This window comes from Manacus candei, unplaced genomic scaffold, assembly GCF_025592945.1.
Source record: "Manacus candei isolate 608988 ecotype Guabito, Panama unplaced genomic scaffold, ASM2559294v1 h1tg000417l, whole genome shotgun sequence".
Lineage (NCBI taxonomy): Eukaryota > Metazoa > Chordata > Aves > Passeriformes > Pipridae > Manacus > Manacus candei.
In genome coordinates, this window is record NW_026138465.1 from 15335 (window position 1) to 33284 (window position 17950).

The window sequence follows — 17950 nt, forward strand, 5'->3', positions numbered from 1 at the left end:
GACCTGGAGGTGGCACCTGTCCCCCAGGGTGACCCCAAAGTGTCCCCATGTCCCACCATTCCCAGTTCAAATCCCACCATTCCCAGTCCAAATCCCACCACTCCCAGTTCAAATCCCACCACTCCCAGCCCATATTCCCAGTATTCCCGACATTCCCAACGTTCCCATTCCCACCTGGAGCACCTCGGTGACCTGGAGGTGGCACCTGTCCCCCAGGCTGTCCCCCAGGGTGTCCCCAAAGTGTCCCCATGTCCCACCATTCCCAGTTCAAATCCCACCACTCCCAGTTCAAATCCCATCACTCCCAGCCCACATTCCCAACATTCCCAGCATTCCCAACATTCCCATTCCCACCTGGAGCACCTCAGAGGTGGCACCTGTCCCCCAGGGTGTCCCCAAGATGTCCCCAAAGTGTCCCCATGTCCCACCATTCCCAGTCCAAATCCCAACATTCCCAGTTCACATCCCACCACTCCCAGCCCACATTCCCAGTATTCCCAACATTCCCAGTGTTCCCATTCCCACCTGGAGCACCTCGGTGACCTGGAGGTGGCACCTGTCCCCCAGGGTGTCCCCAAGATGTCCCCAAAGTGTCCCCATGTCCCACCATTCCCAGTTCAAATCCCACCATTCCCAGTTCAAATCCCACCACTCCCAGCCCACATTCCCAGCATTCCCAACATTCCCAGTGTTCCCATTCCCACCTGGAGCACCTCGGTGACCTGGAGGTGGCACCTGTCCCCCAGGCTGTCCCCCAGGAGGCCCCTGGTGACGTCCCCCCGGCCGTGCAGGGGCAGTTGGGGGTCGCAGAGGGCGTGGAGGGCCCGCGAGGCCGCGTCCAGAACCTTCCGCTCCCGGTGCTTCCCGAACACCTCCCGCACCTGCAACAGCACCTGGGAGAGGGCCTGGGGGGGGACACGGACACTGGGAACAACTGGGACACACTGGGAGGCACTGGGAGGGACTGGGATGGAGCTGGGAGGGATTGGGAGGCACTGGGAGGCACTGGGAGTAACTGGGATGTCCAGAACCTTCCGCTCCCGGTGCTTCCCGAACACCTCCCGCACCTGCAACAGCACCTGGGAGAGGGCCTGGGGGGGGACACGGACACTGGGACACACTGGGACACACTGGGAGGCACTGGGAGGGACTGGGATGGAGCTGGGAGGCACTGGGAGGCACTGGGATGGAGCTGGGAGTAATTGGGATGGAGCTGGGAGGGCACTGGGAACACTCGGAGCACTGGGATGGCACCCATGGGATGGCTCTTGGATCGTACTGGGAGGGCACTGGGATGAACTGGGATGCACTGGGAGGCACTGGGATGAACTGGGATGGAACTGGAGGGGACTGGGATGAACTGGGCTGAACTGGGATGGACTGGGATGAACTGGGATGGACTGGGATGAACTGGGAGCCCCACCTTTTCCATCCTGCCCGTGTGGAACATTCCCAGCTCCAGGTGCCTCAGCACTGGGATGGCACTGGGACATACTGGGATGGCACTGGGGGGTTACTGGGAGGCACTGGGGGGTTACTGGGCTGAACTGGGACAGACTGGGATGGACTGGGATGTACTGGGAGCCCCACCTTGTCCATCCTGCCCGTGTGGAACATTCCCAGCTCCAGGTGCCTCAGCACTGGGATGGCACTGGGACATACTGGGATGGCACTGGGGGGTTACGGGGATGTACTGGGGGGTTACTGGGCTGTACTGGGGGGTTACTGGGTTGAACTGGGATGTACTGGGCTGTACTGGGCTGAACTGGGAGCCCCACCTTGTCCATCCTGCCCGTGTGGAACATTCCCAGCTCCAGGTGCCTCAGCACTGGGATGGCACTGGGACATACTGGGAGGGACTGGGGGGTTACTGGGATGTACTGGGATGAACTGGGAGCCCCACCTTTTCCATCCTGCCCGTGTGGAACATTCCCAGCTCCAGGTGCCTCAGCACTGGGATGGCACTGGGATGGCACTGGGAGCACTGGGACATACTGGGATGGCACTGGGACATACTGGGAGGGACTGGGGGGTTACTGGGATGAACTGGGCTGAACTGGGAGCCCCACCTTTTCCATCCTGCCCGTGTGGAACATTCCCAGCTCCAGGTGCCTCAGCACTGGGATGGCACTGGGATGGCACTGGGAGCACTGGGACATACTGGGATGGCACTGGGACATACTGGGAGGGACTGGGGGGTTACTGGGATGAACTGGGCTGAACTGGGAGCCCCACCTTTTCCATCCTGCCCGTGTGGAACATTCCCAGCTCCAGGTGCCTCAGCACCGTCAGCAGAGCGGCCGCGGGGTCGGAATCGGCCGAAAACTGGGATGGGAGGGAAGGAGGGGGACCCCAAATCCCAAATCCCAAATATCCCAAATGTCCCAAATCCCCCCAATATCCCAAATATCCCAAAATATCCCAAATATCCCAAAATTCCCCCCAATACCCCAAATGTCCCAAATATCCCAAATGTCCCCAAATCCCCCCAATACCCCAAATATCCCAAATCCCCCCCATATCCCAAATATCCCAACTATACCCCAAATATCCCAAATCCCCCCAATATCCCAAACATCCCCAAATCCCTCCAACATCCCAAATATCTCAAATCCCCCCAATGTCCCAAATATCCCAAATATCCCCAAATTCCCTCAATATCCCCAATCCCCCCAATATCCCCAATATCCCAAATGTCCCCAATCCCCCCAATATCCCAAATATCCCCAAATACCCCCAAATCCCTCCAATATTCCAAATATCCCAAATGTCCCCAATATCCCCAATATCCCAAATATCCCCAAATCCCCCCAATATCCCAAATTCCTCCAATATCCCAAATATCCTCAAATATCCCCAAATCCCCCAAATCCCCCCAATACCCCAAATATCCCCAAATATCCCCAAATCCCCCCAATATCCCAAATATCCCCAATATCCCAAATCCCTCCAATCTCCCCAATATCCCAAATATCCCCAAATCCTCCCAATATCCCAAATCCCCCCAATATCCCAAATATCCCAAATATCCCAAATCCCCCCCATATCCCAAATATCCCAAATATCCCCAAATCCCCCCAATATCCCAAATATCCCCAATATCCTAAATCCCTCCAACATCTCAAATATCCCAAATCCCTCCAATCTCCCCAATATCCCAAATATCCCCAAATCCCTCCCAATGTCCCAAATATCCCCAATATCCCAAATATCCCCAAATCCCCCCAATATCCCAAATATCCCCAATATCCCAAATATCCCCAAATCCCCCCAATATCCCAAATATCCCCAATATCCCAAATATCCCCAAATCCCCCCAATATCCCAAATCCCCCCAATGTCCCAAATATCCCAAATCCCCCCAAATATCCCAAATCCCCCCAATATCCCAAACATCCCAAAATTCCCAAATCCCCCCCATATCCCAATATCCCAACTATCTCCCCAAATCCCATTCCCACCTTTTCCAGGAGCTGGGGCAGCACCGGGATGAGGCTCCGGCTCAGTCGGGATTTCTCCTCCTCCTGCTCCTTCCTCTCCTTGGACGTCACCTTGGAACGGGAATTTGGGGCTGGAATTTCCCCTCCTTCCCCCCAAAAAAATCCCCCCAAATCCCAAAAAAATCCCGAAAAATTCCCCCCCCAAAAATCCTAAAAATTCCCCCAAAATTCCCCCAAAAATAAAAAAAAAATCCTGGAAAATCCCCTCAAAAATTCAAAAAAATTCCTAAAAAATCCCCCCAAAATCCAAAAAAATTCCTAAAAAAAATCCTAAAAAATCCCCCCAAAAATAAAAAAAAATCCTAAAAAATCCCCTCAAAAATCCTAAAAAATCCCCTCAAAAATCCTAAAAAATCCCCTCAAAAATTCCAAAAAAATGCTAAAAAATCCCCAAAAAATCCTGAAAAATCCTGAAAAATCCCCCCAAAAATAAAAAAAAAATCCTGAAAAATCCCCCCAAAAAATCAAAAAAATCCTAAAAAATCCCCTCAAAAATTCCAAAAAAATTCCAAAAAAATCCCCCAAAAAATCCTGAAAAATCCCCTCAAAAATTCCAAAAAAATTCCAAAAAAATCCCCCCAAAAATCCTAAAAAATCCCCTCAAAAATAAAAAAAAATCCTAAAAAACCCACTCAAAAGTTCCAAAAAATTCAAAAAAAATTCCTAAAAAATCACCCCAAAATCCAAAAAATTCCTAAAAAATCCAAAAAAATCCCCAAAAAATCCTGAAAAATCCCCTCAAAAATTCCAAAAAAATTCCAAAAAAATTCCTAAAAAATCCCCCCAAAAATCCTAAAAAATCCCCTCAAAAATAAAAAAAATTCTAAAAAACCCACTCAAAAGTTCTAAAAAATTCAAAAAAAATTCCTAAAAAATACCCCAAAAAATCCTAAAAAATCCCCTCAAAAATTCCAAAAAAATTCCAAAAAAATTCCTTAAAAATCCCCAAAAAAATCCTGAAAAATCCCCTCAAAAATTCCAAAAAATCCCCTCAAAAATCCAAAAAAATCCCCCCAAAAATCCTAAAAAATCCCCTCAAAAATTCCAAAAAAATTCCAAAAAAATCCTAAAAAATCCCCTCAAAAATTCCAAAAAATTCCAAAAAAATTCCTAAAAAATCCCCCCAAAATCCCCAAAACCCCCGACCCCCCTGTGGCATTCCCAGAATTCCCAGAATTCCCAGCACCTTGCGTGGGCCCGCCCGTCCCACGGGGGGGTGGCCCTGGGCCACCTGGAGGGCACTGCAGGCCACGATCTCCACCAGGGCCTTCTCCTGACGGTCCTCCAGGCCTGCAAGGGGATGGGACACCAGTAGGGACCAGTATGGACCAGTAGGGACCAGTATAAACCAGTATGGACCAGTACGGACCAGTATGGACCAGTACGGAGTGGGAAAACCTGGCCCAGTAAAGCCCAGGGTGGGTTTCATGGTCCCAGTGCCCCCCCAGTATCTCCCAGTGCCTCCCAGTCCCTCCCAGTGCCCCCCAGTGCCTCCCAGTCCCTCCCAGTGCCCCCCAGTGCCCTCCCAGTCTCTCCCAGTGCCCCCAGTCCCTCCCAGTCCCTCCCAGTGCCCCCCAGTGCCCTCCCACTATCTCCCAGTCCCTCCCAGTGCCCCCCAGTGCCCTCCCAGTTCCCTCCCAGTCTCTCCCAGTGCCAACCCAGTATTTCCCAGTATCTCCCAGTGCCATCCCACTATCTCCCACTATCTCCCAGTGTCTCCCAGTCCCTCCCAGTATCTCCCAGTGCCCCCCACTGCCCCCCTCACTGTCCTCCCAGTCTCTCCCAGTCCCTCCCAGTGCCCCCCAGTCCCTCCCAGTCCCTCCCAGCCCCCTCCCAGTGCCCCCCAGTGCCCCCCAGTCCCTCCCAGTGCCCTCCCAGTGCCCCCCAGTCCCTCCCAGTCCCTCCCAGCCCCCTCCCAGTGCCTCCCAGTGCCCCCCAATCCCCTCCCAGTCCCTCCCAGTGCCCCCCAGTCCCTCCCAGTGCCTCCCAGCCCCCTCCCAGTGCCCCCCAGTGCCCCCAGTTGCTCACTGGTGTGCTGCCCCAGCAGCAGCCCCGTGGCCGTGTCCCAGTCCCGGAGCCGGGAGCCGGCGCATTCCCACAGGCTGTCCACCAGGTAGGCGGCGTGCTCGTGGAGCTGGGGGGGGGAAAGGGACCCAATTCCCACAGAATTCCAGGAAATTCCCAAAAATTCCAGGAAAATAAAAAAAAATTCCATGAAAATCCCCAAAAATCCCATGAAAATCCCCCCAAAAATCTCCTCTGGAGCCCCTCAGACCTGGGGAATTCTGGGTGTTCGTGGAGCTGAGAGGGGGAAAAGGGACCAAATTCCCACAGAATTCCCAAATATCCCAGGAAAATCAAAAAAAATCCCACGAAAATCCGCCCAAATCCCATGAAAATCCCAAAAAATCCCACAAAAATCCCACAAAAAATCCCACGGAAATCCCAAAAATTCCATGAAAATCCCCAAAAATCCCACAAAAATCCCACAAAAAATCCCATGAAAATCCCAAGAAATCCCACGAAAATCCCAAAAAATCCCATGAAAATCCCCCCAAAAAATCCCATGAAAATCCAAAAAAATCCCCCCAAAAATCTGAAAAAATAAAAAGAAATCCTGAAAAATAAAAAAAAAACCTTAAAAAATCCCCCCAAAACTCCCCCAAAAATCCTAAAAAATCCCCCCCAAAATCCCCAAAAAATCCTAAAAAATCCCAAAAAAATCCTCCAAAAAATCCCCCCAAAATCCCCAAAAAATCCTACAAATCCCCCCAAAAATCCCCCAAAAATCCTAAAAAATCCCCCCCAAAAATCTCCAAAAAATTCCCCCAAAAATCCCCCCCAAAAATCCTAAAAAATCCCCCCCAAAATCCCCAAAAAATCCTAAAAAATTCCCCCCCAAAATCCCCAAAAAATCCTAAAACATCCCCCCCAAATCCTAAAAAATCCTCAAAAAATCCCTGAAAAAAATCCTAAAAAAACCCCCCAAAATATAAAAAAAAAAATCAAAAAAATCCCCCCAAAATCCTAAAAAATCCCCCCAAAAAATCAAAAAAAGTCCTAAAAAATCCCCCCAAAAATAAAAAAAAATCCAAAAAAATCCTAAAAAAAATCCCCCAAAATAAAAAAAAATCCTAAAAAATTTCTCCAAAAAATTCCAAAAAAATTCCAAAAAAGTCCTAAAAAATCCCCCCAAAAATAAAAAAAAAATCCAAAAAAAATCCAAAAAAATCCTAAAAAAAAATCCCCCAAAAATAAAAAAAAATCCTAAAAAATTTCTCCAAAAAATTCCAAAAAAATTCCAAAAAAGTCCTAAAAAATCCCCCCCAAAATCCAAAAACAATCCAAAAAAAATTCCAAAAAAATCCTAAAAAAAATCCCAAAAAAATAAAAAAAAATCCTAAAAAATTTCTCCAAAAAATTCCAAAAAAAATCCAAAAAATTCCTAAAAAATCCCCCCAAAAATCAAAAAAAAATCCAAAAAAATCCTAAAAAAAAATCCCCAAAAAATAAAAAAAAATCCTAAAAAATTTCTCCAAAAAATTCCAAAAAAATTCCAAAAAAGTCCTAAAAAATCCCCCCAAAAATCCAAAAAAAAATCCAAAAAAATCCTAAAAAAAAATCCCCAAAAAATAAAAAAAAATCCTAAAAAATTTCTCCAAAAAATTCCAAAAAAATTCCAAAAAAGTCCTAAAAAATCCCCCCAAAAATCCAAAAAAAATAAAAAAAAAATCCTAAAAAAAAATCCCCCAAAAATAAAAAAAAATCCTAAAAAATTTCTCCAAAAAATTCCAAAAAAATTCCAAAAAATTCCTAAAAAATCCCCCCCAAATCCCAAAAAAATGTGGCACCTCACTGTCCAAGAAGAAGGTGACGAGGAGCTGGAAAAAGGTCTTGTTGTCCCCATTCCCATTCCCGTGTTTTTGGGGGTCCAGGAGCCTGGAAAAGGGGGAAAAGGGCAGGAAAAGGAGGAAAAGGGAGAAAAAAGGGGGAATTTGGGGGTTGGAATGGGGGAAAAAGGGTTGGGATTGGGGAAAAATTGAGGATTTTGGGATTGGGATGGGAGAAAACTGTGGAAAAATGGGATTGGGATGGAGGAAAAAGAGGGGAAAATGGGGTGGGATTGGGAAAAATGGGGGGAAAAATGGGGGGATTGGGAAAAATGGGGGGGAAATTGGGAAAAAATGGAGGGAAAATGGGAGGGAAAATTGGGAAAAATGGGGGGAAAAGGGGGTGGGATTGGGAAAAATAGGGGGAAAATGGGGAAGGATTGGGAAAAGTGGAGGGAAAAATGGGAAGGATTGGGAAAAATGGGGGGAAATTGGGAAAAATGGAGGGAAAATGAGGGAAAACTGGGAAAAATGGGGGGAAAATGGGGTGGGATTGGGAAAAATGGGGGGAAAATTGGGAAAAATGGGGGGAAAACTGGGAAAAATGGGGGGAAAACGGGGAAGGATTGGGAAAAATGGGTGGAAAATTGGGAAAAATGGGGGGAAAAATGGGAAAAATGGAGGGAAAACTGGGAAGGATTGGGAAAAATGGGGGGAAACTGGGGTGGGATTGGGGGAAATGGGGGGAAAAATGGGGGGAAAAGGGGGAAAGATTGGGAAAAGTGGAGGGAAAAATGGGGGGAAATTGGGAAGGATTGGGAAAAATGGGGAGGAAATGGGGTGGGATTGGGGAAAATGGAGGGAAAATGGGGAAGGATTGGGAAAAATGGGGGGAAAATTGGGAAAAATGGGGGGAAAATGGGGGAAAACTGGGAAAAATGGGGGGAAAATGGGATGAAATTGGGAAAAATAGGGGGAAAATTGGGAAAAATGGGGGGAAACGGGGGTGGGATTGGGAAAAGTGGGGGGAAATTGGGAAAAGCAGGGTGGGATTCCGGGAATTTGGGACAAACAGCCCCTCCTCCCCCCCCTAATTCCCGGGAGACAGGGCTGGGACAGGGCTGAGGTAATTCCAGCTGCTGGGAGGCTCCCCGAGCTCATTCCAAGGCCAATTCCGGGAATTCCCACCCCCAGGGCTCCAGATGTTTTTCCTGAGGGCTGGAAGGGGGAGGGGGGAGAATTCCAGGGGTTTTTGGAGAGTTCCAGGGGTTGGGAATGGGGGGAGAGGGGGGTGGGATGGGAATGGGAATTCCAAAGGGTTTAGGGTGGGAATTCCAAGGGTTTGGGGGGGAATTCTGAGGGGTTGAGGGTGGAATTCCAGAAAGTTTGGGGTGAGAATTCCAATGGTTTGGGGTGGGAATTCTGAAGGATTGGGGTGGGAATTCCAAAGGGTTTGGGGGGGGAATTCTGAGGGGTTTGGGTGGGAATTCCTAAGAGTGGGGTGGGAATTCTGAGGGTTTGGCAGGAAAATTCCAAAGGGTTTGGGTGGGAATTCCAAAAGGTTTGGGAGGAAAATTCCAAAGGGTTTGGGGGGGAAAATTCCAAAGGGTTTGGGGGGGAATTCCAAAGGGTTTGGGGGGGAATTCCAAAGAGTTTGGGGGGGAATTCTGAGGGATTTGGGAGTGGGAATTCTGAAGGATTGGGGGTGGGAATTCTGAAGGGTTTGGGGTGGGAATTCCAAAGAGTTTGGGGTGGGAATTCCAAAGAGTTTGGGGTGGGAATTCCAAGGGTTTGGGATGGGAATTCCAAGGATTCCAGGCATTCCAGGGGTTGGGAATGATGGGACAGGGGGGTGGGAATTCCCAGGAATTCACCTGTAGAACAGGAACCCAAGGCTGGGGGTGGGAATTCCAAGGGTTTGGGGGTGGGAATTCCAAGGATTTCAGGCATTCCAGGGGTTGGGAATGACAGGAGGGGGGGGGGGGAATTCCCAGGAATTCACCTGCGGAACAGGAACGTTCCAGCACCCAAGATTGGGGTGGGAATTCCAAAGGGTTTGGGGTGGGAATTCCAAGGATTTCAGGCATTCCAGGGGTTGGGAATGACAGGAGGGGGGGTGGGAATTCCCAGGAATTCACCTGTGGAACAGGAACGTTCCAGCAGCCGAGGCCAGAGCCCGGTTGGCCACGAAAACCACGGGATAAATGCTCTGGCAATCCTCCTCCGACAGGGAATCCCCCAAATTCCTGGGAATTTTGGCACAATTCCTGCTTCTTCCATTCCCATTCCGCCCATTCCCGGTCACCAATTCCCAGTTTCCCCCCCATTCCTGCTCCCAAATTCCCAGTTCTCCCCATCCCTGCTCCCAAATTCCTTCTCCCCTTATCCTTTTCCATCAGGAATTCCTCCAAACCCTTGGGAATTTGGGATTTGGGGGGGTCCTGACCCCCAAATCCTGATCCCTGCCATTCCCATTTTCCTCCTTCCTCATTCCCAATTCCCAGTTTCCCCCCATTCCTGCTCCCAAATTCCCAGTTCTCCCCGTCCCTGCTCCCAAATTCCTTCTCCCCTTATCCTTTTCCATCAGGAATTCCTCCAAATCCTTGGGAATTTGGGATTTGGGGGGGTCCTGACCCCCAATTCCTGATCCCTGCCATTCCCATTCTCCCCCTTTCTGTTCCCAAAACCCCTCCTGGGACCCCCCAAAGCCCCCCCAGGATCCCCCAAATCCCTCCTGGGACCCCTCAAATCTCCCCTGGGACCCCCCAAATTCCCCCCAAGACCCCCCAAATCCCCCTCAGGATTCCCAAAATCCCTCCTGGGACCCCCCAAACCTTCCCAACCCCCCCCCCAGGACTCCCCAAAATCCCTCCTGGGACCCCCAACCCCCCCCCCAAGACCCCCCAAACCCCAACCCCCTCCTGGGACTCCCCAAATCCCCCTCAGGACTCCCAAAATTCCCCCCAGGATTCCCAAAATCCCACCTGGGACCCCCCAAACCCCTTCTGGGACCCCCCAAACCTTCCCAAAGCCCCCCTTGGACCTCCCAAATCCCCCTCCAGGATCCCCAAAATCCCTCCTGGGACCCTCAAACTCTCCCCAGGACCCCCTAAACCCCTCCTGGGATCCCCAAACGACCCCCAGGACCCCCCAAAATTCCCCCAGGACCCCCCCAAAATTCCCCCAGGACCCCTAAAAGCCCCCCAGGACCCCCCAAAAGCCCCCCAGGACCCCCCCAGACTCACTGGACCAGGAGGGTTTGGAGCTTCACCTCCTCCAGGGCCACCTCAGGCTCCTTGTCCTGGGCCTGAATCCCCCCCAAAACCCTTCCAGGACCCCCCAAAACCCCCCCAGGACCCCCCAAAATTCCCCCAGGACCCCCCAAAAGGCCCCCAGGACCCCCCAAAAGCCCCCCAAGAGCCCCCAGACTCACTGGACCAGGAGGGTTTGGAGCTTCACAGCCTCCAGGGCCACCTCAGGTTCCTTGTCCTGGGCCATGGCCACGAGCCGGGGCTGCCAGGGGGACGAGGGGACAATTTGGGGACCCCCCAGGACCCCCCAATTCTCCCCCAGCCCCGTTTTCCCCCGTTTCCCCTCTTCCCAATCCTGTTTTCCCTCATTTCTCTCCATCCCAACCGCATTTTCCTTCATCCTAACCCCATTTCCCTCCATCCCAACCCCATTTTCCCTCATCCCAACCCCATTTCTCTCCATCCTAATCCCAGTTTCCCTCATCCCAGCCCCATTTCCTCCCATCCCAATCCTGTTTTACCCCATCCCAACCCCATTTCCCTCATCCCAGCCCCATTTCCTCCCATCCCAATCCCATTTTCCCCCATTTCCCTCACCCCAGCCCCATTTCCCCCCATCCCAACCCCATTTTCTCCCATCCCAATCCTGTTTTTACCCCATTTTCCCTCATCCCAATCCCCTTTTCCCTCATTCCCCCCCATCCAAACCCTCTTTTCCCCCTTTTCACCTCATCCCAGCCCCATTTCCCCCTTCCCAACCCCATTTTCCCTCATTTCCCCCCATCCCAACCCCCTTTTCCCTCATTCCCCCCATCCCCACCCCATTATCCCCCTTTCCCCCCATCCCAACCCTCTTTCCCCTCACCTTGAACCTCCCAGTGAACAATTCCAGCTGCTGGGCCATGTCTGGGTTTCCATAAATTCCCTGGAGAGCCTTCACACACTGGAGCCGAACCTCCCCTTGCTGGGAAAGGGGAATTGGGGAATTCTGGGCACCCTTCCCACCCCCAGGATCCCCCTTTTCCCTCATCCCACCCCATTTTCCCTCATCCCACCCCATTTTCCCTCATCCCAACCCCCAAAATCCCTGATTTTCCTCCCATTCCCAGCCCATTTTCCCCATTTTCCCACATCCCAACCCCAAAATCCCCCATGTCCCCCCCATCCCACCCCATTTTCCCCCCATTTTCCCCAATCCCACCCCATTTTCCCCCCATTTTCCCCAATCCCACCCCATTTTCCCCCCATTTTCCCCAATCCCACCCCATTTTCCCTCCATTTTCCCCAATCCCACCCCATTTTCCCTCACTTTTCCCCCCTCCCACCCCATTTTCCCTCCATTTTCCCCAATCCCACCCCATTCCCCCCATTTTCCCTCATCCCACCTCATTTCCCTTTTATTTCCCCAAATCCCACCCCATTTTCCCTCCATTTTCCCCAATCCCACCCCATTTTCCCCCCCTATTTTCCCCCAATCCCACCCCATTTTCCCCCCTTATTTTCCCCAATCCCACCCCATTTTCCCTCACTTTTCCCCCCTCCCACCCCACTTTCCCCCCTTATTTTCCCCAATCCCACCCCACTTTCCCCCCTTATTTTCCCCAATCCCACCCCATTTTCCCTCCATTTCCCCCCCTCCCACCCCATTTCCCCCCCCCTTATTTTCCCAAATCCCATCCCATTTTCCCCAATCCCACCCCATTTCCCCTCAATTTTCCCCAATCCCACCCCATTTTCCCTCAATTTTCCCCAATCCCACCCCATTTTCCCCCCATTTTCCCCAATCCCACCCCATTTTCCCCCCTTATTTTCCCCAATCCCACCCCATTTTCCCTCACTTTTCCCCCCTCCCACCCCACTTTCCCCCCTTATTTTCCCCAATCCCACTCCATTTTTCCCCCTTATTTTCCCCAATCCCACTCCATTTTCCCTCCATTTTCCCCAATCCCACCCCATTTTCCCTCCATTTCCCCCCCCTCCCACCCCATTTCCCCCCCCCCTTATTTTCCCAAATCCCATCCCATTTTCCCCAATCCCACCCCATTTCCCCTCAATTTTCCCCAATCCCACCCCATTTCCCCTCAATTTTCCCCCCTCCCACCCCATTTTCCCCCCATTTTCCCCCCTCCCACCCCATTTTCCCTCCATTTTCCCCCCTCCCACCCCATTTCCCCCCTCTTTTCCCCCAAAATCCCCACCTTGTCGTGCAGTGTCCACCCGAGGTACTTGAGGTAACTGTCGTTCAGGAAGGATCCCGGGAATCTCCTCATCCACGTTCCCAACTCCTCCATGCACACGGCCCGGATTTCGGGAACCACGTCCCTGAATCCCACGGCATTCCCGGGATCACACCCCTAATTCCCACAGGACCCACATTTCCCCCATCCCAATCCTGGTTTTCCCTCATTTTCCCCCATCCCAATCCTGTTTTTCCCTCTTTTTCCCTCATCCCAACCCCATTCTCCCTCATTTTCCCTCATCCCAATCCCATTTTCCCTCATCCCAATCCCATTTTCCCTCTTTTTCCCTCATCCCAATCCCATTTTCCCCCCTTTTCCCTCATCCCAACCCCATTTTCCCCCATTTTCCCTCACCCCAATCCCATTTCCCCCCTTTTCCCTCCATCCCAATCCCATTTTCCCCCTTCCCAACTCCGTTTTCCCCCATTTTCTCCCCCTCCCATCCCATTTTCCCTCACCCCAATCCCATTTCCCCCCTTTTCCCCCAGTTTTCCCCCAGTTTTCCCTCAGAACCCTCCATTTTCTCCCGCCCAAATCCCCTTTTCCCCCACTTTTCCCCCACTTTTCCCTCAGAATCATCCAATTTCTCCCACCCAAATCCCATTTTCCTTCACTTTTCCCCCACTTTTCCCTCAGAACCCTCCATTTTCTCCCGTCCAAATCCCCTTTTCCCCCAGTTTTCCCTCACTTTTCCCTCAGAATCCTCCATTTCCCTCCCTCCCACCCCTCTTTATCCCCGAATCCCGCCGATTTATCCCGGGATTCCCACCTGTAGCGGTGCACGAAGACCCCCTTGAACACGACGTTCATCAGCACCTCCATCTCCTCCTGCTGCTCCAGGAGCTTCGGGAAGGGCATCCCGAGGGATTTAGGGCCGTCCCGGAGCCCCCCAGCCCCTAAAAAACCCCCCCAGACTCACCTCCCGGCGCTTTTCCAGCAGCGCTTCCATCTTTTCCGTGGCCCTCCTTCCCAACTCCTTGGCCTTTTCCGCCTCCAGGTGCCTCTGGTTGTTGTCCTGCTGGACGTGGACGCCCAAGGCCACGTCCACCAGCGCCGTCATCACCTTCAGGGCTGGGAAAATCCGGGATAACGGCGTGGAAAAGGGGTGAAAAGAGGGGAAAATGGGGGGGAATGGGGTGGGATGGGGGAAAAACGGCGGGAAAGTGGGATTTGGGGGGGAGAAAATGGAGGATTCTGAGGGAAAACTGGGGGGAAATAGGAAAAACCAGGTCTGGGATGAGGGAAAATTGGGAGAAAACAGGATTTGGGTGGGAGAAAATGGAGGATTCTGAGAGAAAAGTGAAGGAAAACTGGGGGAAAAGAGGATTTGGGTGGGAGAAAATGGAGGATTCTGAGAGAAAAGTGAGGGAAAATTGGGGGAAAAGAGGATTTGGGTGGGAGAAAATGGAGGATTCTGAGGGAAAAGTGAGGGAAAAGTGGGAGAAAAGGTGATTTGGGTGGCAGAAAATGGAGGATTCTGAGGGAAAAGTGGGGGAAAATTGGGAGAAAAGGGGATTTGGGTAGGAGAAAATGGAGGATTCTGAGGGAAAAGGGAAGGAAAACCGAGGGAAAAGGGGATTTGGGTGGGAGAAAATGGAGGATTCTGAGGGAAAAGTGAAGGAAAACTGGGGGAAAAGGGGATTTGGGTGGGAGAAAATGGAGGATTCTGAGGGAAAAGTGAAGGAAAACTGGGGGAAAAGGGGATTTGGGTGGGAGAAAATGGAGGATTCTGAGGGAAAACTGGCAGAAAACAGGTAAAAAGAGGAGTGAGATGAGGGAAAATGGTGGCAAAACAGGATTTGGCTGGAAGAAAAAGAAGGATTTTGAGGAAAACAGGCAAAAACGGGCAAAAAGAGGACACGGATGAAGTAAAATGGTGGCAAAACAGGATTTCGATGGAACAAAAAGGAGAATTTTGAGAAAAACAGGCAAAAAAGGGGCAAAAAGACAACTAGGATGAGGGTAAAATGGTGGCAAAACAGGATCTGGGTGGAAAAAAAATAGAAGATTCTGAGGGAAAACTGCAGAAAAGGGGAAAAAAGAGGAGCAAAATGAAGGAAAATGGCGGCAAAACAGAACTTGGGTGGAAAAAAAGGGAGGATTTTGAGGGAAAACAGGCAAAAAAGGGACAAAAAGAGAACAGGGATGACGTAAAATGGCGGCAGAACACGATTTGGGTGGAACAAAATGAAAGATTCTGAGGAAAAAGTGGCAGAAAACAGGAGAAAAGAGGACTGGGATGAGGGAAAATGGCGGCAAAACAAGATTGGGGTGGAAGAAAAAGGAGAATTTTGAGAAAAAACGGGCAAAAAGTGGTAAAAAGACGACTAGGATGAGGTAAAAACGGTGGCAGAACACAATTTGGGTGGAACAAAATGAAAGATTCTGAGGAAAAGTGGTAGAAAAGGGGCAAAAAAAGGAGGAGGATATGAGAAAATAGCAGCAAAACAGCATTTGAGTGGAAGAAAAGGGAGGATTTCAGAAAAAACAGGCAAAAAAAACGGGCAAAAAGAGGACAGGGGATGACGTAAAATGGCGGCAAAACAGGATTTGGGTGGAAGAAAATGAAAGATTCTGAGGAAAAACTGGCAGAAAAGGGGCAAAAAAAGGAGGAGGATATGAGAAAATAGCAGCAAAACAGGATTTGGGTGGGAGAAAAAGGAAGATTTCGAGAAAAAACAGGCAAAAAAAAACGGGCAAAAAGAGGACAGGGATGACGTAAAATGGCGGCAAAACAGGATTTCAATGGAAAAAAAGGGAGGATTTTGAGGGAAAACAGGCAAAAAGAGGAGTGGGACGAGGGCAAAAGGGGTCCCTGAGGTTCCTCTCCCCCCCTCTGGAATGCCCGGGCTGATCCCCAGGGATCCGTCCCTACCTGCCCAAGGTGCTGGTGTGGCGGAAGGCCCGCACTTGGGAATCCGAGAGGCCGGTGAGGAAGGAAATCCAGGAGTCCATGAGGAACCCGTCGTAAACGACGCTGTACTGGCCCCGCCGCACCACCGTGGCCCACCAGCTCCGAGAACCCCGCCCGGAAGCGGCGCCAGGGCCGGGAGCTCATGGATAACGGGTATTCCGGGGAATCCTGGGGGTTGGAAGAAGTAAATCCCCAAAAAAATCACTTAAAAATCCTCCAAAATGCACCAAAAATCCCTTAAAAATCCCATCAAAATGCCTTAAAAATCCCCTAAAAAGCCCTCAGATATTCCCTGAAAATGCTTCAAAAATCCACTAAAAATCCCTCAAAAATCCACCAAAAATCCCTTAAAAAAGCACTAAAAATTTTGTAAAACGCCACCAAAAATCCCTTAAAAATCCACTAAAAATCCCCTCAAAACCCCCCAAAAAATCCCTTAAAAATCCACTAAAATTTCCTTAAAAACCCCCTTCCCAAGTGGGAGCTCATGGATAATGGGTATTCCGGGGAATCCTGGGGGGTTGGAGGAGGTAAATGCCCAAAAAAAATCCCTTAGAAATCCTTCAAAATGCACCAAAAATCACTTAAAAACCCACTAAAAATTCCTTAAAAATCCCATAAAAATCCCTCAAAAATCCTCCAAAATGCACCAAAAATCACTTAAAAATCTATTAAAAATTCCCTTAAAAATCCACTAAAAATCCCTCAAAAATCCACTAAAAATCTCCTAAAAATCCCTTAAAAATCCACTAAAAATCCCTCAAAAATCCCCTAAAAACCCCTTAAAAATCCCCTTCCCAGCCTTTGGAATCCCCCCGAGGCACCTCCTTGAACTTCTCCGTGAGCTGTTGGATGATCTGGGAATTCTGCAGCTCCCGGAACATCTCCGGGGTCACCACACCCTGGGGGGGGATTCCCAATCCCTGTTTTCCAGCTCTTTTCCCTCCATCCCAACCCCAGAATCCTCCAATTCCTCCCATCCCACCTTGCTTTTCTCGCCATTTTCCTGCTTCCCATCCCCTTTTCCCCCCATCCCAACCCCAAAATCCTTCATTTTCCCCCATTCCAACCCTCTTTCCCCTCACCCCACACCCCAAAGCCTTTTTTCCCTCCATCCCACCCCATTTCCCCCTTTTCCCTCATCCCAACCCCAGAATCCTTCATTTTCCCACATCCCAACCCTCTTTCCCCTCACCCCACACCCCAAATCCCCTTTTTTTCACCTCATCCTACCCCATTTTTCTCCCCTTCACCCCCATCCCAACCCCAAAATCCTTCATTTTCCCCCATCCCAACCCTCTTTCCCCTCACCCCACACCCCAAATCCCCTTTTTCCCCCCATCCCAACCCCAAAATCCTTCATTTTCCCACATCCCAACCCTCTTTTCCCTCACCCCACACCCCGAATCCCTCTTTTTTCCCCCCATCCCACCCCATTTTTCTCCCGTTTCCCCCCATCCCAACCCCAAAATCCTTCATTTTCCCCCATCCCAACCCTCTTTCCCCTCACCCCACACCTCAAATCCCCTTTTTCCCCCCATCCCACCCCCAAAATCCTCAATTTCCCCCCCATCCCAACCCTCTTTTCCCTCACCCCACACCCCAAATCCCCTTTTTCCCCCCCTCCCACCCCGTTTCCCCCCATCCCACCCCCCTTTTCCCCCCTTTCCCTCCCTTTTTCCCTCACCCCACCTCCCTCCCGCCCCCTTTTCCTCCCACCCCGCCCATTTCAGGGGTCCCCCCACCCCAAAATTCGGGCAGGACCCCCCCCAAAAAACCCACCTCTGCACCCACAAGCCCTGACGATGAAGTTGAGCAGCTCCAACAATCCCGACTCCCGATCCCGTTTGTACAATTCCAGCCACTCGTCCACCAACGTCTGCCGGGAATTCGGGATCCTTAGGACCCCCTCCTTAATTTTAGGGACCCCCCTTTTAATTTTAGGGACCCCCCCTTTAATTTTAGGGCACCTCCACCACTGCTTTTCCTGACAAAACCGCCTGGAAAAGGGAATTCTCCTGTGGGTTCGCCTCGATCCCGTTGGAACGCCGGGAGCGCTTCGGGGTCTGCCGGAAAACCGGGATAAATTGGGGAAGGGGGGTTGGAATTCCTGAAAAATTTAGGATTTAAGAGGGGAAAAAACGGGAATTACCTGCCCTTGGTTGGACCTCCGGGGGCGTCCACGTTTTTCCGGGCGGGCAAATCGGCCTCGAAG

The 17950-nt window shown here is 50.8% G+C and overlaps 1 protein-coding gene across 1 annotated transcript in view; it reads right to left on the reverse strand.

Moving 5' to 3' along the window:
- STAG3 (stromal antigen 3) overlaps window positions 1–16733 on the reverse strand; it is a gene marked incomplete at its 3' end in the record, with an annotated part of 32058 nt that extends 15325 nt beyond the window's left edge. The window contains 15 exon segments of the mRNA XM_051776016.1: window positions 705–1091; window positions 2236–2325; window positions 3462–3551; window positions 4687–4790; window positions 5529–5634; window positions 7352–7439; window positions 9469–9576; window positions 10764–10843; window positions 11447–11545; window positions 12780–12903; window positions 13591–13664; window positions 13741–13895; window positions 15701–15827; window positions 15829–15903; window positions 16560–16733. Coding sequence (XP_051631976.1) covers window positions 705–1091; window positions 2236–2325; window positions 3462–3551; window positions 4687–4790; window positions 5529–5634; window positions 7352–7439; window positions 9469–9576; window positions 10764–10843; window positions 11447–11545; window positions 12780–12903; window positions 13591–13664; window positions 13741–13895; window positions 15701–15827; window positions 15829–15903; window positions 16560–16619 — 1767 coding nt within the window.
- Window positions 16734–17950: the final 1217 nt, after the last annotated feature.